Source organism: Dipteris shenzhenensis, chromosome 25, assembly GCF_047967505.1.
Source record: "Dipteris shenzhenensis isolate YYH24624 ecotype China chromosome 25, Dip_SZ_1.0, whole genome shotgun sequence".
Taxonomy (NCBI): domain Eukaryota; kingdom Viridiplantae; phylum Streptophyta; class Polypodiopsida; order Gleicheniales; family Dipteridaceae; genus Dipteris; species Dipteris shenzhenensis.
The window spans coordinates 13,144,995-13,170,931 of record NC_141620.1 but is presented as its reverse complement, the minus strand read 5'-3'; the positions used below and the strand labels follow the sequence as shown (position 1 = coordinate 13,170,931).

The window sequence follows — 25,937 nt, the reverse complement described above, 5'->3', positions numbered from 1 at the left end:
CTGTGTGGAGGGGGAGTTGGAGATGATCCCATACTGTTTATGGAGCTGTCCGGCGGCACAGAGCATCTGAACATCAGCTTTCATCTGAACATTCCCTAGTGTGTGGAGGGGGAGTTGGAGATGATCCCATACTGTTTATGGAGCTGTCCGGCGGCACAGAGAATCTGAACATCAGCTTTCATCTGAACATTCCCTAGGCAATGAGCTGGAATTGCCGGCAGGATAGCCAAGCCTCTCTCTTTGCATTCATCATCAGTCCTTTTTGATATAGCTGATCTATATGGGGTTTTTAAAGCATGGAACAAAACCCATATTTTTGTGTTTGCAAAAACATCCCTCCCTAATGACTCACTCTTACATCCCACCAATCCAACAAATTGGCTAAATTTAATAAAAAGTCACATTTTGATGCATGAAATTTTACTAGATGGTGCAAAAGGTCATGATAGTCATCGAAATCATGCCTTGCTATTCATTTTGATATGTAACATGACTCCATTTGGATTGGTAAATCAAAAGATACAAGACATCGAAATTCTCTAGTGCCCCTTTGTGTCCATGTAGCTCCAAGAAAACACGTCTATTAATGATATTGCTAACTTGTGCAAGTCTATTTGGAATGTCAAAATTAGCTTGAAACTTACTCGAATAATTTCTAGATCTTCTTTTGAGCCTAGATTGAGGCCAGAAAAATTTTCCTACTTGACCCAGCAAATGTTGAAGTTCCTGTTTAAAGTTTTATTATGTCGCAATGAGCTCTTTTATGTTCGATTCTGGTGCTTTGAAATTTGGCTCAGTCAAAGACCTATCTTGTGCTTGGGTTCCTTTTTGTGATAAGACATACGGGTCCATTATTTGATCCACATCCACCTCAAACATTGACTACATGTGGATTGTTCTTGAGCTATTCATCTTCCTCATCTTGATCAAACCCATGAATCAGATTGATCCTTCCACTACTTGCGAGCAAAGGTGGGTATTGATTGATCTTTTGTTGGCAGTTGATGTTTTGGTCCAAATGAGGAAGCGCATTGCACTCCCTCTTTTGGACCAAAACAAGATAATTTCGATGTCCTGTATCTTTTGATTTACCAATCCAAATGGGGTCATGTTACTTATCAAAACGAATGGCAAGGCATGATTTAGATCACTATCATGACCTTTTGCACCATCTAGTAAAATTTCATGCATCAAAATGTGAATTTAATAGGAATTTTACCATTTACTTGCTCTAGATTTAGAGCAAGGCTACTCATTGGTAGCCAAAGCATTTCTATGCAAGTTCTCTCATGAGAATAAATAACACTATCAATAATGTAGACTTGTAAGCTTATGTTATAGTCATCTTTAGAATTGTGGTAATACTATAAAGCTTTATTAACAATGAGTACATCCATATAGTGAGGTTATGTTTTTCTCAAGTGATGCACTTCAACTATATAGTACATGTTGTTGATAGCCCAACCATTTCTATTTAAGCTCATCTTATGAGAATATATAACACTATTACTAATGTGCACTTGCAATATTACGTTATAATCATGTTCAATATTGAGGAAGCACTATAAATCTTTATTAATGATGAGTACATACATACAATGAGATTATGTGTTGGTAGCCCAACCATTTCTGCTTCTCTCGCTTTTTCTCGCTCGGTCGCTAATTTGGTCCTGCTCGCTTGACATCGCTCGCTTGATCGACTGCCTCGGGCTTGTCCCTTATACTACTCTAGTATGACTCTCAAGGATGTAAATGTGATTTACATCCTAAACACACCCACTACTTAGCATTCTCTATTAATTTTTTAAAAATACAATCTTTAAAAAAAATTATTGTGGAACGGCCAATGATAAATGCAAAAAGGCGGAAATTTTGAAACCAAAGGCATATGCTATAGAGAGATTGACATCAAAATACTCCATCTTGAAGAGTTTTGATATGAGTTACTTAAGAACATCCACACACTTGACAAAAACAATCACAACTTGAGTCTCCGAGGGGTTTACCGATTGTTCGTGCATTTTCTCCCCAAATCCCATTGTACCATGTCAAATGCTTTAGCAATATCCACCTGTAATAAGAGAACATCCTAATTAGTATACTTGGCATAGTCAATCCCCACATAGGCATTGGCAATATTGTCTATAATATGTCTGCGGGGAGTAAAACCATACTAAGCAGAAAGCCCTTGATACGAGCCACAATCATCTTAGCCACCAGCTTACAAATGACAAGCATTAGAGAAATGGGTCTCCAATCACCGAAAGACTTGCACAAATGCTTTTTGGCGAATAGTTTAACCAGACCTTTCTTCCAACTAGTAGGGATCTGTTGAGTTTCTACGCGTGATTAACCATGTATAGTAAAGCAAGTGAAATGGCATCCCAATACGGGAGAAAGAACTCCACTGTCAAACCATCCAACCTGGACTCGTCCATTTCAAAGTAGGTGAAATGGGATCCCAATGTTGGAGAAATAACTCCATTGTCAAACCATCCAACCTGGACTTGTCCATTTCAAAGTAGGTGAAATGGGATCCCAATGCTGGAGAAAGAACTCCACTGTCAAACCATCCTAACCTAGACTTGTCCATATCCCACATGCTCTAATGGCATCTTTCAATTCTCTCTCCTTGAAAGGAATTCCAAGTTGCATGGCCTTTTGCGGAGACAACATTGGACTGACATGCTGAATCACAGCCTGTGAAGTGGAATTAATCTGGCCAAAGCATTGAGTAAAGTGAGAACGCAAGATTTAGCAAGTTGTACTTTGGAGTTAGTCCAAGAACCACATCCAAATTTTTAACCTGGCAAATATCGTTGGACGCATAGTAAATGGATACCAATGATATAACGGGTCCGATAAGCGGTTTATGCTGGAAATTGTAACCAGGAAGGAAATTCCATGTCTCCCCAGAAAGAAAGGCATTTTACCACCAAGGATAATGCAACATGTCCCTCCAGATCAAAGCTCTATGGTGAGAGGATTGTGGAACATGAACCGAAGCAAATTCAAATGCCTCTCCTTGCCCAAGGCATTGCACAATAATCCAACAACCATTTCGTTCATTAAAAGCCACAACTGGCTGATGAGCATGTTGGAAGCACTACTCCAAAAAAGAGGTGATTAAAACAACATAAAAAATATCATATCCGGAAAAATGCCGTGCCTGGCCCGCATAACCATGCTGATTATGCTCTTGAAGGCTACTACATGAGGCTGTAATTTGTTAACACATGCCCATATGATCTTCCATTTTCGAAATCACATAACCCCTGTACATTATATGACTAACACTGTAGTTTTGGCAGTATATTTACAGATGGACAAGTATGTACATATGATAACACCCCAAATATTAACTAGGACTGCATGTCCACCTTAGGATCTAAAGCATGATTCTGAGAGCCAGGCAATACGAGAGAAGCTTCATCTTCAGGGAGGAAGAGTATGGCTCAGCAGTGACTGCAGTCCACGTGATACTCAAACCCTGAATTTTCAGCAGGGGTGTGCCCACTAGAAGATGCACCCATGCAAGTATGAGGTGGAAGTGCCCTATCTTCTTGGGGGTTTGCCAACCCTCATTTGAAACTTTTTCCTTTGCTTTTAGCGGAGTGGCAAAAGGGTATTTGACCATTAGCATTGCCAGTAGAAGTAACTTTAGCTTTTCCTTTATCTTGGACCACTAGAGCTGGTATATTTGGTTTAGCTTTGGGTCTTGGAAGTCCAAGGGGAATCCTTACTCTTCACAGTGGGCATTGCATATGCAGGCATCTTGTGCAAGGCCAGGAAACAAGGCCATATGACACAAATTTTCTACATTTAAAGCATGCACCTACAAAAAGAAACCACTTGAGCTTATAGAAGGCATTGCCCATTGCAACGTTATTGACATTGAAAGAGTAAAATTCAGGTGTGGGGACATCGTGTCCCATAAAATGCAAAATCGATTAGAATTTCCATGTTGCCTGGGGCGGGCATACCACCTTTCCCAACGATGCTGCAATTTTAGCAAAAGTTTCTCCAGCCATTGAGGAAATTCCACTACTTCTACCCAAGCCAGGCATAATGCCAGGTACTTCACTCATCACCCAAATATCCAGGCCAAGGAGGAAGGCCCAAGCAGCAAGACAAGGCAACAAACAGGTCAAACATGCAACTGCACCTGTAGGAGGAGGTAGGCGAAGGTAGCCAGAAGGTCCAGAACACCTAGGGGAGGGAGCAAGGGCTAAGGAAACCCTAGACGGGGCTGTAGGACACCATGGCTGCTCTCCAAGCTCTCTCACCTAGTGGTCACACACTTTTTTTAATGAAATCCATGTATGCCTATATTACAAGGAGCAGTCCCCATAGAGGGGACATGCAATTATAATGTCAGAATTTGTCATTATAAGACAAGTAAACAGAGTAATCTATGTGACGAATAGACAAGCAATCATAGAAAGATGGCCCAAGTGACATCCTGAAGTAGTGAAACTTGGAAAAAGTAGACTCTCCAAAGACTCTATGATTTCCGTCTCTCCACAGAGTCTAGATCCCCAATATTGAACCCAAGTGAAGAAAAGGTTGAACTCTTGCCTTTGGTGTGGGTAAATTCTGAAGAGCCAAAAAAGTTGCCAAAGCAACCAGTAGGGAACTGAGCTCTGAGAGGGCAATGCCAGAAAAGATGGAGCAAGGATTCCCTTGGAGCCTGAATCTGTGACAAAGAGCACGAGCAATATGTCTTCGTGCTTAGAGTTGATTAAAAGAAATAACTCCAAGCATCACTTGCCATAGAAAAACCTATTGACGAAGAGGAAGTTTGCAAGACCGAAGCTGCTGTAATCTTTTCTGCCACCATTTGGCATTTTGATTCATAGACCAAAGCTGATTCCCTCGATCTAAAATCCAAGCTGGAGGCATCAAAATCCTACACAAGCTGACCATAGAGACATCAGCCAACTGTAATGGATGAGTAGCAGAACCTCGGCGGTGTAAAGTAGTCCAATATGTTAGACAATAAGTAAGCTCCAGCTTAGGTACCGGTAAGAAACATTGAAGCATTTGAGAAAGATAATGCCAAAGAGGTCGATAACGCATCCCCAATCCATACTGCCTGGCTGTGGAGGGAAAGGATAATAAAGTGCCATCGGCATGAAGTACATCACCCACCAACTGAATCCCTTTGGATGAATTAAATTAAGAATGCATGGGTTCCTGCAGGGCAAGGGGATGATCAAATGCCCTTGACCAATGCAGGCTCTCAGCATGCAAGGAATTTCCATCACGCACACCAGAGATCTTCCACACACGCACACACATGCTTGATTAGTCACTTGAGTTGCAATATGTTCCCTTTTAATTTTCATCTGAACCATTATTGAGTAAAGGGTCCATCGTCTACTTTTTGCTTCTAAACAGTGAAGCTTCTTGTGATAGACTTTATATTGAAAGACGTTAGAACCGAATTTACAACTTGAACTAGGACAATCCTAGGTAGTGGCTCAAACCGTGGCATCACCAAAACAAAAATAATCAAATGATACATACTACTAAGGAATTCTGTTTTGTTGTGGTCCCACATTACTCATGGCTCTGTGTGTAACCACAGGTATGAGTGTCTGTTCTGTATTTATGCAGGTAATGGCATTGAAAAATCGATATTTATAAGACCTGGGACCTTACATTTGACTGTGCTGATGCTAAAACTTTGGAATGAAGAGCGTGTTTCTGCGGCAGCTGAGGTTTTACAGGTACTATCTGCTGAGTGTATTTGATTATTTCTGTTCAGTATCTATCTTGAACAGTTGAGAACTTCTACTTTGATGCAATTTTCACTCTTCAGTAACTGAGATGAGCTATTTTTCTTTGTTTCGAACCATAAACTAATAATGACACCAAAGAAATAGAATTGTATGTTTCTGTGATAAGTCTGAAGTAGACTTAAAACTTGCTGGATAAGTGAAGTTTCAATGTTAAAAGGTGTTACTTGTACTCAATTTCGCTGTGCAATTCATCAAAATTCTTTCAAACAAACCCAATAGAAGGTGTGTATATCCATCATTTGCAATACAGGAAGAGTGAACCGTATTAGGAATTTTTTTGTTCTATCTTTAATTGTGAAGGACTCATAATTGTAAAAGTTTCTGGTGTGCCATTTGATTATTGTTGCCTTTCAAAGATTCTTTACGCTGGGATGTCCATTCGGAGAAGGGAGGAGAATCCAGTGCTTTTAAACTTTTGACTCGTCCTCTTCTTCCGCTGGTAGCTCGTATAAGCCAGTGAGGAATTCAATGAACACTAGTGGACTTAAATAAGTAGTTGTTGTCTCAAATGAGCAGTTGTGGTCTTAAATGTCTTGTATCTCACAAGTCAGTTTGGCATAAAATCACATATTTCCAATTGTGAGGTTGTAATAAGTTACTTTATGAGATTAAGTTGGTTGTATTTGTTTGTACTTCCATGAGTGTCAGCCCTGCATGCTATCACATATATTCTTTCAAGTTGAAACCTTGTTTCTATTTCGTGTGTGTGTGTGTCTCTCTCTCTCATTATGGACTGCTGTTTGTTTTTCAATTGTATATGTGTTAATATGTTCTGCTTTTACAAATTTAAGCATCTCTTCACTCTTAATGATGGGAGATATACACATATAGGAACTTGATACCAACTGTTGATTTCTTCTGTAGGGAGTAAAGTCAAAAGTTATAGAAGCCTTGGAGGGTCGTCCTGTTGCAGTGCGATTAAGTGGCGTCGTAAGTACATCCTATTCAATGGAAAACCCTTTTCTTGCTGTCGAAGATGCTAACTATGCTCATGTCCTGGAATCTTCTGTAAATATTGTATGAATGCTCCTTTGTCTTTCATTTTATGTATCTATGTACTGAGCATTTAAATGTATGAAGATTGCACATTCAAAATGCATGGAGCTGATGGAAGATCATACGTTGTGAGATGGTTTGTCTGTAGGAAATCCCCTGCTCATCTGAACAAAATTCTAGGTAGGACTTCCATTGCCTTCTTAGTAAAGATAAAAGAAACCCGAAAGGGGTGCTAAGTTTTAGGGCAAATCTGGTGTTTGGTGCAGAACAAGGGCAATCTGGCTCCTAAACATTGTGTTTGGAATTTATTTTGGTGGTTGTGATTATTCTCTAAATGGCTGGAAATTAAGTATTTACTGGTTATTATCTGTTCACTGCCTTTTGGTTTCCCCCAAGACCGGTTTCAGTGATGCATTGGTATATTTTTTTTTGCCGAAAAAACAGTGCTGATTATATTACTTCGAAAACAAGATACATGAGGTCAGCTTTGCAACTGACGGGGCTGCATTCACAAATCGGACGCAGCCCTAAAAGGAAACAAAAATGTAAAGCTCTCTCTCACGGAGGGATCAGGCGAGTGTGAATGAACAGCCAGAGAGGTGGTGAATAGCGCCACTGAAGGCCCTGCGGTATCCCAAATGACTGTCTGCCAAGCTACCCTGGCTCTGGTATCTCTGAGACCGTCCCCCCCAAACCACAGGAAATTCCGGACCAACCTCCTGAGCTGTGCCACGCTGGATCTCGAGAAACACCAACAAGAGGCCACATACCATGCCGTGGCCAGGAGAACCTGGTTGACTACAAGAGCACGACCTGCAAGAGAGAGCTTAGCAGTGCTCCAGAAAGCCAGCTTCCGTCGAATGGAATCTAGCACCGGGAGAAACTGCTGAGCTGGCGTGATGGCCAGGCCGACCTGAAAGCCGAGATATCTAGCTGTCTGTCCCCGCGGGATCCATCTGAAACCCAAAAACCTCCCCCACTGTGAGCACGCCCCGGGGTTTGTGAGAAAACCAACTGATTTGTTCCAGTTGATTTTCGCACCGGCTGCCGAACAGAAGACCTCTAAGGCCAGCCTCACCCTCTCCAGCATCATCTCATCATCCTGAACGTACAGTGCTGTGTCATCTGCATACTCCGAGTCCAGGAGCTCCGTGTCCTCCCTGATGGGAAGGCGAACACCCCGGATCCCGGTCGACCTCGCCCGAAGGTAGTATGTCATGGCCTCGGCGAAGAAGAGAAACAGGTAAGGAGCGAGGGGGCAACCCTGACGCACTGATCTCTCCAAACGAAATCGCTCTCCCATCCTGCCGGCGATGATGACCCTGCTGGAAGCTGTCCTGTATAACGCTGAAATACCCTGAATCCATCCTACTGGGAACCCTAGTCGCTCCAGAGTACCCTCCAGGAAGGACCAGCCCACTCGATCGTAGGCCTTCTCAAAATCGAGAAGTAGGATGGCTAAATGTGACCCACTGTGCTGAGCCCACTCCGTCGCCTCTGAGAAGGTGAAGACATCATCCAGGATACTGCGATCCTGGACAAAGCCTGTCTGAGTGTCATGAATGAGGTCAGGAAGTAGAGGCCGAACTCTGGCGCTGATCACCTTGGCAGTGGTGAGGAGAGTGATCGGGCGACACTGACGGATCTCCTGTCGATCTCCTCCCTTCGGGATGAGGCAAATCAGTCCTGAGGAGAGGCTCTCTGGCATATATCCGCTGCTGAAAATCCTCTGAAGGGCTGCTAGGAGGGGCTGATGGATCTGATCCCAGAAGGAGGTGAAGAAAGCGCGAGAGCGCCCATCCTCGCCAGGGCATTTCTGCCCATCGATGGCCATCAAGGCCTCCAACATCTCGTCAGTAGTGAACGGTGCCATCAACGTCGCCTGCATGCTGGGCTGAACAAGGGCTGGAATGTGCCTCCACACCTCCTCGTGGGAATGTCAAGTACGAGGGGCAAGCTGCTCCTGCTGAAAAAGAGTCCTGTAGAAGTCGGTAGCCAACCCCAAGACCTGACCCGGATCAATAACGATGTGCCCCTCCGCTGTCCTAAGACTCCGTAGCTGATCACCTGCTGCTCTCTGGCCATGCGTCCTGAAGAACTCCCTGCTCATCCGGTCGCCCTTTCGAGCCCAGTATGAGAGGGAGGCGTGATAGGAAAACTCTGAGCGGCACTGGAGAGTCTCCTCAAGAAGGGCTCTGGCTCGAAGGGCCTGGATCCGAAGCTCCTCCGAGCCCGGGGCTGCCTGCTGGAGTCGCTGAATGGAGGTGAGGTCCCTACGAAGAGCTCTCTCTCTGCCCCACCACTCCTGGCGAACCTGAAGGGCTGCGAGCTGGCAAATCTGGCTGGACTCCTGCAAAGCCTGCGCCACCGAATCTACCAGATCCACGCACTCGCCCTAATCTCTGTCCCAAAGGCTACCGATATTACTGCGCACCTCCTCCCTCGAGAAGATGGAATCGGGAATCCGGCATGAATGGGGAGGAAGGGACTGAGCTGCCGAGTCTAATGATAAGAGCACAGGCGCTTGGTCGGAGAGTGTCGTCCCTGGCACTATAACCGCTTGACCACCTCTGCTGATGGCCCAATCACTGACATAAAATCTATCCAGTCTCTCCAGGAGTCTGCCTCCTTCCCTGCGGAAGCTCCACGAGAAGTCCAAGCTCCCGTGCCAACGGCAGAAGGACGGGTCTCTCCAGCTGTCCCTACCTCCTGTCGCGAAGATAAAGGAGTCCCAAGCGGACTGCTCTGCCTGAGCCATACCTGTAAACTCTGGTCCTCTGCCCTGCTGGTCCTCCAAGGTCTCTAGATTGTTGAAGTCACCTCCAACAATCCAGGAATCCATGTCTGGGAGAATCCCTGTGAGTGTCCTCCAGAAAGTGGGTCCTGCATCGGAGGTCTGTGGGAGCATAGATGTTGAGGATTCCTATTTTGGAACCCTCCAACTCTAGGCCAACCCAAAGTGCACGGCCTGGAATCAACGTACCATGACCAAAAACTCCCTGGGCAAACAGCTCGCACACGGAAGTACAGACACCGCCACTCCTCCCCTGTGCACCAATCGAGGGCTCCCAATAAGTGTGAGAGCGTCCAGGGAGGATCATCCCGCAACTACGGGAATGAGCCACTGAAAGCTTATGCTCCTGGAGCAGAAGTATATCCAAGCGACCAATCACTGCTGGCTGAAGTTCGTGTCTCAAGATGAGCTTCCTAGGACCATGGGTGCTAGAAGAATGAAACCCGTTCACGTTCTAGGAGACAAGGTGTAAGCTCATGGTGAGGACTGGTAGGCTGCGAACAACTGTCTGCTCGCGGCTGATGTCGATGAAGAAGCCGACATTTCAGAATGGAGGCGCTGATGCTTTGGAGAGGGTTTGGAGGGGGAGGCGGGGTCGTCTTGCCCGTTCTTCAAAACTTTTAGCAAAGGCGTGAGGCCTTTAGTGCCTTGGACAAACGCATTCTCGAGCCACTCGAGATCTCTGAGGTAGTCATCCCGTAGAAGGCTCGGAGTTTCTGAGGAGTCCAGGCTTTGACATCCTGGGGAAGGGGCCACGACAGAGGGGGCCTGAGGATCACAATCAATCTGAAGCGCTTGGCGGCGCAGCGCCACCGCAGGCGCACGTCACCCTCGGACCATTGAGTCTCGAGAAGCTGTTCACCCGACTGGCCTATCCAGGAGCAAACCTGAGCGTGCGTCTGCTCTCTGAGAGCCTCCCAGACCGAGTCGTCTGTCCAAGTCTCGGTGCCGTCGCTGAGAAATGTGAAAGCAAAGCTAGGGCCATCCCTCGAGGCCAAGGCTGCGATCTTCCCATCCGCCCCTTTACGAAGCAGGAAGATACTGATGTCGAGACAAGCAAGGAAGGTCCCAAGGTCGGCCACATCCAAGTAGTCCCAGGGGCCCGATCTGTAGAAGTCGTGAGGAAGCTCTCTCTCCTGAAGCTGAGGCCCGCCAGAGTCTGCAACTGAGGGGGTCGGGCTAGCAGACAGGGAAGACTGCTCCAAGGGTGGTGTAGACTCGGGGTGTCCTGCCTGGGGTGGGGAAGGGGGAGGAGGCTGAGGGGTAGGCAACTCAGACTCCACGGAAGCGACTAGCGGGGGGGGCGAAGGAGGGGGAGTGGGGGCTGCCCGCGGCTGAGGAATCATCGGTGCAGCTGAAACTGCAGGAGAGCTGAGAGGGGCGGGGGGAGGGGGATGGGGCTGAAACTGGGACTGGGGCTGAGTAGGAAGAGGAGGGGGCTGAAGAGAAAGAGGCAGGGGCTGATGCTGCGGGTTGGGAAGAGGGGGGTGCGACTGGGGAAGGGGCTGGGGCTGAGTGGAAGGGGGGTGGGGAGCGGAAGAGAGAGGGACCTGAGGCTGCGGAGGGCGGGCTACAGTCGAAGAAGAAGCTCTCCCAGGACCCTGGGGCGGCTGCCTGTCAGGTCTCTGAGGCGCTGCTGCAGGTTGGGTAACCTCTACCTCCTTGCCTTTTTCAAAAATCTTCTTATTCTTTCCTCTTTTCCTTCTGACCTCGGTCCAGCCGCCAGCTACCTCTGGACCGGACTCCGACTGCCTCTGCTCCTCTTGACGTGGCTGCCCGGAGGGGGGGGCAGGGGCGGAGGGGGGGGGGCGGGGGGGGCCGAGAGGAGCTGGAGAATCGTGGACAAATAGCAGCCAGGTGCCCAAAGCCGTGACACCTCAGGCACTGGCCTGGCTGTCCAGTGACTACCATGCTCTGAGTAATGCTGCCAGCATCTGTCACGATCTCAATCACTGCAGGGAGGGACGCAGGGTCTGCCACAGCCACACGGACTCGGGGGGCTCCTGCCACAGTAACCGCGTCGACGAAAGTGTCATGCATTACCCAGCCAAAGTGGGAGCCCAGGTCCCTGACTATCGGCCACAACTTAGCAACAAGGCCTGGAAAAACTAGCATCACTGGGTGGCGAGGTATGCGGAAACGAGCATCAAAATCCGCTGCGTTGAATCCACGGTACCAAGGGACTATCATGATGATCTTTCCATCCACAGATGTGGGGGAACCAGCAATCAAGTTGCTCGCAGCTTTCGCAGTGGAGAGTTTAAGCCAGAAGATGCCCCTTCCCATAAGGGCCACCTCCTCGATGTGGCTGTCCTCTAGCATGAGAGTGGACTGGAGCCAGTCCCTGATGGCTGATCTGGAGGGAGAGTGTCCAATGACTTTGCCATAGACGGAAGTAAGGGCAAAGTCATTGGCAACCTCTTGTACCCGAGACGACTGTTGCTCTGTCAAGATAACGCGGTAGGCATCTGAAGAGGGAGGGTCCGGCTGGGCCTCTGGTTCCGGGCAGGGAGCCGCCATACCGCCAAGACAAACTGCGAGACCTCCGATGAAGAAGAGGCTGCCACCCAAAAAGGGGGGGAGATAGACGAGGGGGTGGAGCCTGGGTGTGACGAAGAAGGGTGAGGCGATACGAAACGAAACGAGGCGGGTGGGGGAAGCGGAGGCGAAGGAGAGGGCGGAGGCGGAAGGCAGAAAGGGTGGAGGGCGGATGGCGGAGGCAGGAGCGGAGGCGAAGGTCGAAGGCGAGGGGGAGGGACGGCGGTGGAAGCGAGGGCGGGAGGCAGAGGGGGAGGGGGGGGAGGGCAAGGGCGGGGGCGGAGGTCGTAGGGGCGGAGGGAGGTGAAGGGCGAGGGTGGGGGGCGGGTGGGGGTGGAAGGCGAGAGGGCGGGGCGGAAGGGCGGAGGGGCGAGGGGCGGGCGGGCGGAGAGCGAGGCGAGGGGGCGGGGGCGTAGCGAGGGGCGAGGTGAGGCGGAGGGGCGAGGCAGGGGCGGGCGGAGGGCGCGGTGAGGGGCGAGACGAGAGGCGGGGGGTAAGGCGAGGGGCGGGGCGAGAGGAGAGGCGAGGGTCGAGGGGCGGAGGGGCGAGGGGGTGAGGGCGTGGAGGCGGGCTGAGGCGGGGGGTGTGCGGCGAGGGCGAGGGGGGTAGGCGAGAGCGAGGGGGGCGAGGGCGAGGGAGAGAGGCGAAGGAGGGTAGGGAGGTAGAGGCTGCGGGAGGGAGGGAGGGGGGCTCGCAGATTGGTTATGCATTGCTTGTTTTGCAATGTTAGTTAGGCATTGCTTGTTTTGCAATGTTAGTTATGCGTTGCTCGTTTTGCAGTACTATTTGTACAGTACATGTTTTTGTAATGGCACTTTATGCGAGCATTATTCTTTCTTTTGTTCATGTATTGCAGTTTTTGTGGTATATGGTTTGCTAACCAAGGCCCTGCAAATCATATGCAACAGAGTTTTGCAGTGCATGTTGGAGCATACTTGTGATGGCAGTAGATGCCAAAGTTAATGGTTCACTTTGTGTGGTATTCTTGTGAATACTGTGCTTTGGATTGTGAATCTGTGTGGTTTTGGTACATCAGGTACTTTTATGTTCATGATGTACCACTAGTTGTGGGTCCTATGGGATGGCCATAAGTGGGTAAAGCATTGAGAGGAACCTTATGTGAAAAGTACACGCGGGGGGATGCATACGTTTCACGGCATGATTGGTTATTTTTTGAAGGATCTCGATCTTCTGCATTTTAAGAGTGTCCAGAAGAATGTGAGTGCCGAAGTTATGTAGACATACATTGAGTTGTATGTAAGGTATGGTGCGGATGTTCAAACTATGTTGCACGAAACGTTTCCATGCAGGAAACATGGTAGGTTTGAAACGTTTTACGTTTCCATGCAGGAAACATGGTAGGTTTGAAACGTTTTTGAAACATCACTTGAGTTAATAGGAAACGGCAGGGGTAGGTTGAATAAAGTATATTTCTACTCACATACAGAAGCTAGTAATTTAAAAAACATGCACCATATAAGCTAGACGTGTGCGCAAGGCGAGCAATTGGATTCTTGGAGGGCATGGAGGAGAGGATCCTTGAAGATGCGATTCATATAGTGCATTGACGAATTAGTTGTTACCCATGTAGATCATCTAATCCTAGTCTTGTGTTACTTCTAAAGCCTTTGCTATGCACCCACCATGATAATGCAAGAGTCTTCCATCATCTATTGTCAATGCCTGCCCTTGTTGGATTTTCTTCTAGCACCTTTGTAGATTAGGCGTTTCCAAGTTTCGGAAATGTCTCAATTTTGGAAATGTTAGGAAACGGGGTTTCCTAACTTTTTTAGATGTTTCCTACAACTAAGGCTTCGAATGCTAGAGAGCGGGCAATATTATTCCGTGCCGGTCTTGGGTCATTCCTTTTCATGGTCGCGGTATGGACAGCAGGTGTGATCAATCGCTGTGGAAGGCAATGGTTTCTCCATTCTCCATCAAAGCTAGTGATGTGAACGCCATCTTTTTCTCTAGTGAGTATTCACTTGGAATCCCTCGAGCAGATTCACACGTGAAGGGTCTCTTGAAGCCTATTGGGAGATATTTTGAATTTTCTCCACGCGTATCCTCCGACAGCGTGAAGATGCCATAACCTATCGATGTACCTAAATCGATGGATGTTGTTGCAAACGCAGGAGCGAACGAGGTGGTGGTTCCTGCTAGGTGTGCTGGCAAAGAGGCCGCTGTGATCGACTTGCCAAGTGGATCCAGCAATAGCACAGTGCCACTAGTTGCCCGTAGTTATATTCCTTTTGTGACTGCCCGTAAAAATGGAATCCAAATAGCTTGAAGATGTCTTGTTACTAGTTATGTATAACATTGTTTTGGGAACCTCATGACCTCCACCTATTGAATTACTATCCTTCTGGAAAGGGTCTCCGATGAAATGCTAGAGGGTAGGGTAGAGGGGTCCATGAGTACAAGTCGGACCTTCGGCATCCTTTCATCCATGAGAATTGTGGCTGTTGTCCTAGGGGCTCCAAGATGATTCCAAAGGTGGCATAGACCGAGGAGATGATACTCTTGTACTCCTAGTGAATGCCCATGAGTTGTAACATCATTGGGTACCTAAGGATTTGATGATGTGTCTCCATTTCATCTATGGGCGAAACCCATGGTACCAAGGTATAAAGAAAACTAAGTGAGGTCCGAGGTACATGGCGAAAACACATCTATGGATCAAGTGAAGTCCACGTCTATAATGGTTACATCTTGGATGTGATCACCTTTCAGAGCAAGGCTCGCTTCAACCCAATCTAGGACATTGTGGGGATAAGGTCCGCCTGGTGCCTAATGATTTGTCTATCATTGGGGTCCTGTACAGGATAGAGATCCTACTTCCGTCCTCTGCTGAGAGCATGAGGTGATAAGACAAGGGAGTCGAGGATGCTTCCTTGAGGGCTCCTCTAGCTAGACTTAAGAAAGGGATCCCTTTTTGGCTCCATGAGGAGGAAAGGGAAATGTGTTGGAAGGGGAAGGGAGGGGGAGACGAAAAGAGAGGACAAGGGGGAGAAGATAAAGGGATCAAGAAAAGGAAAGGGAAGGAAGGAAGGAAAAGAGAGAGGAAAGGGAAGGGGACAAGAGAAGAAAGAGGCCTCCCCAAAAAAAAGAGGGCTAAAAGGCTGGCGGCTGGTGGAATGGGAAAGGGGATGTCTAAAACCTCAACGAGAAGACTGCCCAACCTGAGATATGCTTGGGTCAGGTGGGTACCCAAAAAGAGGGCAACAAAACAATCTGGGAAGCAGGTCGATTTGCCTAGGGTCCAGCAGCAGCAAGAGCTGAGCATCAAAACCTACCCAATGAGCTGAAGCAGATCTGCCACCAAGGAAGAAGGAATAGGAAGCCTCTCTATCCAGGAGAAAGGATCCCAAGCTCCTATCACCCCTGGTAGAGATGGAGAACACCTTGAGGGCAGAATTCGAGTATAGACCAGGGAGGGCAAACGAAAAAAGGAGGCGGGGGAAGAAAGGCCCAAAAAGGTTGCAGCGCAACCAGCCTGTGGGATGAACTGAAGCAAAAAAGAGGCCCTTGGAGAATATTTAATGTGAACCTATTTTAGGATCATCCAGCATTGTGTTCTGGATGAGGTCTCTTGCAAAATCGGAGCAGAGGGGTGTTCAGGCTGAGGCGGAAAAGGGGAAAGAAGGAAGGCAAGGAGGGAGGGGAGCTAGCGGGCCTTCAGGAGGTCAGCTAATCTGCACTGTTAATCTTTCAATACCACACAAGAAGATGAGTGGAATGGAACGATGTTTGAGGGGGATGTAGCACAATATCTGGAATTGGCTATCTAGAACTCTCAGTTCTACATGCTTGGTGTCTGCAATGGTGTGGACAAGAAACATGCAGTGATGAGTTAGAAAGCCACTGCAAATTATGAGCAACACTTGAGAGAAATCACTGAAGTAGATGAATCCCAATGAGCTGAAGCAGATCTGCCACCAAGAAAGAACGAATAGGCAGCCTCTCCATCCATCCAGGAAATGACGGCTTGGAAGCAGCCTGAGAATGGGAGAAAGGAGCCCAAGCTCCTATCACTCCTGGTAGAGATGGAGAACACCTCGAGGGCAGAACTCAAGCATAGCACAGAGAGGGCAAACAAAAAAAGGAGGCGGGGGAAGGGCGGGGGAGACGAAAAGAGAGGACAAGGGGGAGAAGGAAAAGGGATCAAGAAAAGGAAAGGGAAGGAAGGAAGGAAAAGAGAGAGGAAAGGGAAGGGGACAAGAGAAGAAAGAGGCCTCCCCAAAAAACAGAGGGCAAAAAGGCTGGCGTCTGGCGGAATGGGAAAGGGGATGTCTAAAACCTCAAGGAGAAGACCGCCCAACCTGAGATATGCTTGGGCCAGGTGGGTACCAAAAAAGAGGGCAACAAAAACAATCTGGGAAGTAGGTCGATTTGCCTAGGGTCCAGCAGCAGCAAGAGCTGAACGTCAAAACCTACAGCATGAATCCCAATGAGCTGAAGCAGATCTGACACTAAGAAAGAAGGAATAGGCAGCCTCTCCATCCGGGAGAAAGGATCCCAAGCTCCTATCACCTCTGGTAGAGATGGAGAACACCTTCAGGGCAGAACTCTGGTCGCTGCAACCAGCCTGTGGCATGAACTGAAGCGAAAAAGAGGGCCCTTGAAGAATATTTAATGTGAATCTATTTTGGGAGAGGTCTCTTGCACAATCTGAGCAGAGGGGCGTTCAGGCTGAGGAAAGAAGGAAGGCAAGGAGGGAGAAAGCTAGTAGGGCTATTGGAGGTCAGCTAATCTGCACAGTTTATCTTTCAATACCACACAAGAAGATGAGTGGAATGGAACAATGTTTGAGGGGATGCAGCACAATATCTGGAATTAGCTATCTAGATCTCTCAGATCTAGATGCTGGGTGTCTGCAATGGCTTGGACAAGAAGAAACTTGCAGTGATGAGTTAGAAAGCCACTGCAAATTACGACCAACACACGGGAGAAATATTTCGAGTAGAGAATTGAAGAAGTATCTTAGCTAGATGTTTCGAGTAGGAGAGAGTGAGCACATAGCCACAGAACTTTGGGCAGCATGTACAGAATAAACAAACAGATGAAGATGTGCAACAGGAAAGGCAGCTTATGGGTAGGTACTTCAGACAGAGGAAACAAAACAAGCCTGTCCTGGATCAGCCTGGAGGGTGGGCGTGCAGGGAACAAGGAAGTAGAGGCATCAAGATGATTATTTGCTTACGGAAAGACTGCTGGACAGAATGGAGGAGCATGGGAGCAAGAGCACTGGCTCATTAATAAAGCTTGTGGGCTGCTTGTGGCCACTACGACAAGCTGGTCGATGTATAGTCCAAGAGATTTGAGTCTCTCGGAAGGAGATTTATGCATTGAAGGTAAATGAACAGTACTTTTTCCCCTAAACGTGTGGAAAGTGACTCTACATTGCTGGATTTGCAAGCTTTCTAGTGCATGCGTTTGGGTTGTCTAGAGGTGTATTGTCAGGCATCTAGGGCTAGGATTAACTGGACCGAATTAGTTGGCTTCCTTACAACAATTGATGAGATTCTGGAGATCTTGGACTGGACATTGACATTTCAACTGAGCAGCAGATAGCTCTGGTGTAGAGAGCTTGTGGCGCAAGCTACTATATTGGAGCTCAGTGAAACTCTCTTTAGAAAGGCAAGCCCTTGTGTTGGTGTTTTCATAGGGGATACATGGGACAGCTCAAGCGTTTGGTGGCAATCTCTCGGGGGGCAAGATTGGATGTTACTCGTAACAGTAGAGCGAGGGTTGCTTATCAGACAATGATCTTGCTCTAGGCGGAGGGAGGACAAGTACCCAGTATCAGTCATTTTGGGGCAGGACTGGTTACGATGGCGTTTGGTGTGGGAGGCTGCACCTTCCAAGAGGTACAGTGTGGATCTTGGCGAGTGGTGCTGGACTTCAGAGCAGGAGCGCTCAGAGAGGATTATAGAGGTGCCTTTTTTCTCACACACTACATGCATCGGTCGTCATCTTTAGCTTGATGTGGTCCACTTGGATCCATAGGAAGAGTGGCGTTAGGTGGAGTAGCAGGTGCCCCAAGAGATCATTTCAGATTTTGGTCGCGATTGTGGTTTAGCCTCTGCCCATGGAAGATTACATATTTCTTTTGGATGGTGGCCCATGGGGGATTGCCCATTGGCCTATGGTTGGAGTCGGCGAGTGGATGGGAGGTGCCACCGATGCGTAGATAGGGACCTCGAGACGATTCCGCATTGCTTGTGGAGCTGCCCCACAACACACAAGATTTGGCAAGGGCCCTCCGAATCATGGCTAGGATGCAGAGAGATGCAGCGGGACTTCACTTGGGCCATGGTAGCTTGGCTGACATATGGGGTTCATGCCTTCTCAATAGATATGGTTTCGCCAGCCTACTAGATCTATGGAGAGAGGGTCTTTTGGATTGAGGTGCTTCCCCTTCCCGCTAGCGGGCTGTATCCTCACCTGAGGACATGTTTGAGAGACAGTGTCCAGCATGGTTTCACCAGCCTACAAGATCTATGAATAGAGGGTAATCTGGATCGAGGTGCAGGACACGACTTCTCCTTCCCGCCGCTAGCGGTGTGTATCCTCACCCAAGGACAATGTTTGAGAGATAGTGTCCAGCATTACTGCTTGGAACATGTGGGTCAGCCATTGCAGTTGTGTGAAGCTAGCGGGTCTCCCCAACAGCCACTCTCATTGCCATTTGCCAGGATATCATCCATACCTTGCACACCATATGGGCGTGAGGGACAATGGGCTCTCAGATGACCATTGAGAGGTGGGTTTTGTTTTTGCAAGGCATGCTTGCAAGTGTTTTCTACATATTCAAGGTGCGAGGCACTCACTGGTTATGTAGTCTCCCACCCCGGTTGTTGGCCCCTATTTCGGACAATCCCTAGGTAGGGAGCTGCGTTCTTTAGGAATGGGTTGGTCGACAGACAGTACCCTTTCATTGTATTTTCTTCTATGATCAGCAGCACACGTATAGCTGATTTGTGTGGTTGGTTTTTTTCCCAAGCATTAGTAGGAAGTTTCTTTTTCTCTGGAAAAAAATGTACAGACAGCAGGTAACGAACAGAGTTTCTAAGGGATCACTTCTCCTTGAGTATCATGTTTCAATGTGTGCGAATCTGTCAGCTATCCTTGTGGTTAGTTTTTTCTAAGCATTCATAGAAAGTTTCTTTTTCTCTGGACAAAAGAAAGTACAGACAGCAGGTAGCGAACAGAGTTTCTGGTGGATCACTTCTCCATGAGTATCATGTTTCAATGTGTGCAAATCCGTTGTTACTTCCATACGATCTTTCTACCCCTTGTGCGTTCTATAGTGGACCTTTCATTCTCTATCTTGTTGACCGTGGAAGAAACTAATTAAGTATTCAGGCTAAGCCAACTGCTAGCTAGAAGATTGGCACTTCAAAAATTAACAAGGTTACTGGGCCGTGACTATTTATGTGATGTCTCAAGTTGAACAAGTGTTAAGAATGTGGTTTTGCTTTGGAAATACAGAATTGTCTGCTTTTTTTTGCCATTATAGATTTTTTTTCCTGCAGTTGCCTGTGCATAAGCTAGTTTCTCTGAGTTTGTAATGTGTTATTCGGGTGAAAATCAATTGGTGGTCGATTGGGTTTTTCTGGGAACATCCTGCTCACAACACTCCTTGCATTTCTGAGGTATTGCTCTTGAAAATTATAAGGTATGCGGTTGAATTCCAGTATGCATATGTTATTTCTTCTGAATTCAGAACATTAGGGCATTTGTTGACTAAAACCTGCATTTAAGTGAAGTCCCAAAACTGGTTGATGTGCCTGTTGGTGATCCAGCATGAAATTACAAATATTGAGAAGGACTATAATTTGCATAGCTACACTTACATTTAATTTTGGACGTCCCTACATGAACTTATATTGCCTCATTTTGTTCTTGAAAGTTTGACTAAGTTTCCATGTTCATGGGATACAGGAATGCATGCGAGGTTCTCCTGCAAAGGCACATGTACTGTATGCGAGAGTGGAGGAAGCTGATCGAGAAAATCGCCTCATTCGAGCCTGCAGTATCCGACCTGAAATATGTTTCTATGATTGTTTGATTTGTGGCCGCCTTTTTTTACCCCTTTTGCAAGGTGTTATGCGATTGCCTGTCACAAGAACAAAAAGATAATGGCAGCATCTTACTGGTTGTGCACTGCTCTAATTTATTGTCTCCTCCTGCCTTCAGCCTCTCTTTTCCATTCTGTTGTCCCCCTCTTCTCTTCCTGCCATCACACCCTTCCCTCCATGATTTTCTTATTGCATCGCTTCCCCTTGCTGATTGTCCACTCTATTTGTTCCCATTTTGTTAGAGATTAGGTTTTAATGTTTCCAATTGGGGCTGCAGAAATGAATGGAGGATGAAACAAGAGGAGATTATCAAATGAGATGTAAGAAGCATACATGACATTCAATCAGTCAAAGTGCAGACTCCTTTCTCTCTTTCTCTCTCTCTCTCTCTCTCTCACACACACACACACACACACACACACACATTTTTTTTGGGGGGGCGCGAAACCCATGTGTTTTTATATTCCAAAAAGGTTGTCTCCAAAGTGGAGATCAGCAAATACAAGATCAAAAAATTTCATTGTAGGACAAGTAGATAGTATAATCTAACTGATGAACATATAGGCAATCATAAAAGAGCGACATCTGGGAAAAGGAGAACATAGAGAAGAAGTAGACTCTCGAAAGACTGCATGGAAAGACCAAAGATGATTCGCATGACGCGATATCCAAGGAGGAGGCATCAAAACCCTGTATAGACCAGCCACTGAGATATCAGCTAGGCATAAGGTCCTGGCGATGTAAGGACCAATCAATCAGGCGATACGTAAGCTCCAACGTGGGCATTGATAAAAAAGAATGAAGCATCTGAGAAAGAGAGTGTCAAAGGGGTCGATAATGCATCCCCAAGCAGCTGCCCAAGGAAAAGGCAATAAAGTACCACCATCATGAAGTACATCACCAACAATAGTGATGCCCTTAGATGAAACAAAATACGAGCACCCCGCAAAGCAAGGGGTTGATCAAACACCCTTGGCTAGTGCAGGTTCTCCGCACGCAAGGAATTGCCATCCAGAGAGTCACGACCATCCCATTTGAGATGAGAAAGAATCTTCTTCCAGGCCAATAGCATTTTAGGAACAAAAGGACAGCCTTTAACCTTGCCATCAATATTACCCAGAATGAAGTCCCATGGAGTGGGATGCCAGTGCCCAAAAGCAGGAGTATTCAATTGCAAAAGTAAATGAGACATCATAGCAGCCCAAGGTTGATCACCCTGTAAAAAATGTAGTATCATTTTCCCCTTGTGATCCAAAATATGGATATGAATATTCAATATGTCCAAGCCACCATGCATCTTTAGGGAACATAGATGTTGCATAGAGAGTAATTTGATACTCTTATGGCCATGCTTTAAGCACCAGAACGTCTCCATAATAGTGGACATGAAAGAAGAAATGTCTTTTTAATCAAACATTATCAACGGCAAGAAAAACTGAATACAAGCCACCAAAATTTATTCCACAATCTGAAGTCGAACATGAAGGGGCCAAGCTGCTAATTTCCAATATTCCAGTTTCTTCTTGAGCTTTGGAAGCATCCAAAGTTGTTTGCTTACGGCGAGTGATGCTCCATCCCAAATGATATCCAAGATGTCGAACAAGCTGATTGGGCAAGACAATTTCTCTTGGCCACAATAATCTATGCCAACCCTTAGCATGCAAGGGAAGAAGCTTAGACTTTTGAAAGTTCACTTGCAAACCAACAACTATTCCATAGAAGGATAAAGCCTTCATGAGTTGCGAAAGATCAGATTTTGTATTCATGAGAGTGAAGAATGAATCATCAGCATAAGCTTGCGCAATCATGGGCTATCTTCCATGCATTTGTAGACCATGTAAGACATCTGTAGCCAGAAGATGATCAATATAGCAGAGCATTGGATGAGTAGCTATGGCATAAAGCAAAGCACTAAGAGGGCATCCCTGCCTCACTGATTTATATAAAGTCCATTCATCAGAAACATCTCCCGATAAGATGCATGTGGCTTTACTATCACTACACAATCAGAAAATAACATGTTGCATTCGATGCCCAAAACCCAAGGATTGCATAGTCTACGCTCTCTCACACGTGTGCACGCGCACACCCACGCACAAACACCTCCTAGGATTGACGCTCTCATTGGCTTCTACTCTCCTTTTGTGCACCGACGCCATTATGGGCAAGACTATGGATTATGGATTTTATATTCATTATGGGTGTTGATGCCAGTTTAGTGGCTCCACCCATAAGTTCATTGTATCAGTTTCTTTCAGTCTCATAGACCCTTTTTGGTCATTCGAAGACTTTTAATAGACTCTCTCTCTCTCTCTCACACACACACACACCCTTTTTTTTTAGTGAAATCTTTTATATCTATGTGGCAAACCCCAAAAAGAGGTAAAAACCCACCAATAGGTACAAAGAAAATTTTTACAAGTAAAGCCTCAAAGCAAAAGTCATGAGGCAGCCAAGTAAAAAGTTACAAGATCAAACTGGAGGAGGATCAAACACAACATCCTTCAGTTTCAGATTGTTGCTTTGTAAAAATTGATGCAGTGAAGAAACTACACCATCAATAAAAACCACCTATATTTTGCCCTTGTGATTCTTCTTAATATAAGCTGGAAGCCGGAATTTTTGAATCACAAGGTGAAAAACCTGTTGCAACAAGGGATGAAAAGACTCCAGAGAAAAAGAACATCTGCCATAGAAAGAGACTCTGGCACAGTCTTTACAAACATAGGAACTGGATCAATATCTGTACTCTTTGAAGAAAGAGCATATGACAAAAGAGTTGCTAAATCAGGACTCATCATGTCAGCTTCAGTCGGGATCGCAACCTGAGAGAAAGGATGCGGATCATCCTGTAAAATCCCCTCTGTAAGGGGCACATCCATATCCTGAGGAGAAGGAGACTGATGGTGCTCAACAGGGGTGCGATCCTGAGCTTCTTCAGCAAGAGGAAGATTGTCCTGTGATTTATCTATCTTCCTCCAGTAGTGCTTCGGAGCAATAGAAGAAGGGTTCTCCAATGAAGCCATAGCAGAAACAGGAGGAGAAGGGAGAGTAACCTTGACAGTTGAAGAAAGACCAGGAGGAGTGGCACTGGATGCAGAAGGGCAATCACGAGCAAAATGACCAACTTGTCGGCACCAATAACATGTAGTGGGAAAAGATGCAAAATGCACCCTGATGCGCATTGGATGGGCAAAACCCAAATCAAGATCCAGAGTAGATGGTACGGGCTGCATCATATCCCACAAAACGCAAAGGCGAACATCACGGGAAGCTTGCAAGAACTCTTGTCGTGGAACAAGAAGAGGCCTCCCCAAAAGCGCCGCAAGAGTAGGAAGATGCTGAAGAAGAGGCACAGGCAGTGCTTTGAGAGTAATCTAGACCGGACAGTGTGTCAGAAGGGTAGCAGAAGGATCGAAAGTGGATCCCAGGGCATCACATAAGCAAAGAAACCAGCCCCAGGAACACCAGCATGACTGACAAGCCACTCCACCACATCAGTTGAAGAACAGTGGGCATAATAAAACCCTTTGCCCAGAAAGACAAAGGAGGAAATATAATTTGGACCCATTGCGGCTTCAGCCCAACGACAAAGATGAGTGGCAGAAAGAACCCTGCCCATAAAGTAGAGACAGACTCCAAACTGCTGAGCCTGTCGAAGACCTGAAACGAGAACGGTAGAATCCAATGAACAAACAAACGGGGAATCTGATGAAGGAACATATGTGACAGAGGCTGAACATAACTGGCGCAGAAGATCCAAATGAAGGGAAGAAGAAGGGCCATCTGCGAGATCAAGCTTTGCCGATTTGAAAGAGGATGAAGAAGGCAAAGCACCGCGCTTCCGTTGAATGAAAACTTGGGCAGGAGGGTACTCTAGCTTTTTCTTGAGAGCTGCGAGAATCCAATCAGATTGTTGACGAGGAGAAAGTGTCCAACTCAAAGGATACCAAGATGGTGAACCAGTTGAGTTGGTGGGATGACTTCTCCAGGCCATAAAAGAGAGTGCCATTCCTTGGAATGCAAAGGCAACAATTTTGATTTCTGAAAATTGACATGAAGCCCAACAGCTAAACCATATAAAGAAAGAGCTTGCATCAGCTGAGAAAGATCCTGCTTTGTATTGCGGGGAGTGGAAAAAGAATCATCTGCATAAGCTTGAGCAAGCAATGGTTTACTGTCATGAATTTTCAAATCGTGTAGCTTATCCGTAGCTACGAGATGATCCATATACTGAAGCATGGGGTGCGTGGCTATAGCATATAAGAGCGCACTAAGTGGACAGCCTTGACGCATCGAGCAATGAAGAGTCCATGATTCAGAGATATCCCCAGAAAGAATACAAGCAGCTTGACTGTCACTATAAAGCCATTATATGATACGCTGCAATTTCGGCCCAAATCCCAAAGCATGCATTGTTTGAGAGATGAAGTCCCATTGAACAGTATCAAAAGCCTTGGCAATATCAACTTGCAGTAAGAGAACATCCTAATCTGTGTGTTTGGCATACTCAATTCCAACATAAGCATTTGTGATATTATCAGTGATATGCCTGCGAGGAACAAAACCATATTGTGCAGGATGTAAACCATCATGCAAGTATCCTTTAATACGATCAACCACCATTTTGGTGATGATTTTATAAATGACAGGCATAAGAGTAATGGGTCTCCAATCAGCCAATGATTCACAAATCTGCTTTTTGGGAAGAAGCTTTACTAGCCCTTTTTTCCAAGAAACTGACATAAGTTTTTGTTCCTAGGCATGGTTGATCATACACAACAAAATAGGCTTGCGCTGATCCCAGTATGCAAGAAAAAATTCCACTGTAAGGCCATCCCATCCCGGAGATTTCCATTTACCACATGATCGAACAGCATAGGTCAGTTCTGTTTCAGTGAAAGGGCATTCAAGCTCAAGAGCTTGTGCATGAGAAACAATAGGGAAAACATGCTGCAGTAATTGAGTCTGGGCTGCCAATACTGCCGGAGAAGGAGGATCAGCATGTCCAAACTAGCAAGTTGAGCTCAAGAGGAGGTCCAATGTCCATGAGAAAGCAGAGTACGACAAATATGGGTAGCTTGTCACTTATGATGTAAGCTCTTAAAAAAGCCCTTCGACGAGCAACCTTTATCCAAGAAAGCTCGCTGACGAGCTCTTGTCTCCCATTTGACAAATTTTCTATGATCATTACTTTGCAAACAATGTCTAGCTTGGCATAAAGATGTGTTTTCTTCAAGAGACAAAGACCGAAAATGACTGAGTTCAGTCAAAGACTGACAGGTAGATTTTGCCTGAGCAACCATATCTCTCAATGTTTTGAGATAATTTTTGCCATAATCCCAAATAACTGATTGCATCGAGCAACAAATGCATCCTAGGCATAATTGGTATCAATAAAACTCTGGGGTGAAAGAGGTTGACATGCGCCATACACCATGGCCTTAAAAAGATCATGATCCCAGTAACTATTGTTAACCATGAGGAGCCTTCTGTGTGGAAGCCGATCATCCGGCATGCCATGCATAGAAATCCTTAAACATAAAGGTGCATGATCAGAATGCACAAATGCATAAACAACTGACAAGGTAGTAGTAAAAGTATCAGAGTGCTGAGGATCAACTCTGTACCACCTGTCTAGTCTAGCTTTATATGTAGATTGAGCATTGTGTTGGAAAGTAAACCCCGGCAGTAATGGATAAGATGCTGTCCAAAGATCAG

The 25,937-nt window shown here is 46.4% G+C and overlaps 1 protein-coding gene across 1 annotated transcript in view; it reads left to right on the top strand.

Annotated features, from left to right (window-relative positions):
- The window catches only part of LOC147885470 (uncharacterized), a 147,853-nt gene that overhangs the window by 75,692 nt on the left and 46,224 nt on the right, over positions 1-25,937 (top strand). Inside the window, exons 7-9 of the mRNA XM_087396762.1 lie at positions 5,620-5,732; positions 6,669-6,734; positions 20,080-20,170. Of these exons, the coding sequence (XP_087252888.1) occupies positions 5,620-5,732; positions 6,669-6,734; positions 20,080-20,170 (270 nt within the window). The remainder of the gene's footprint in view (positions 1-5,619; positions 5,733-6,668; positions 6,735-20,079; positions 20,171-25,937) is intronic.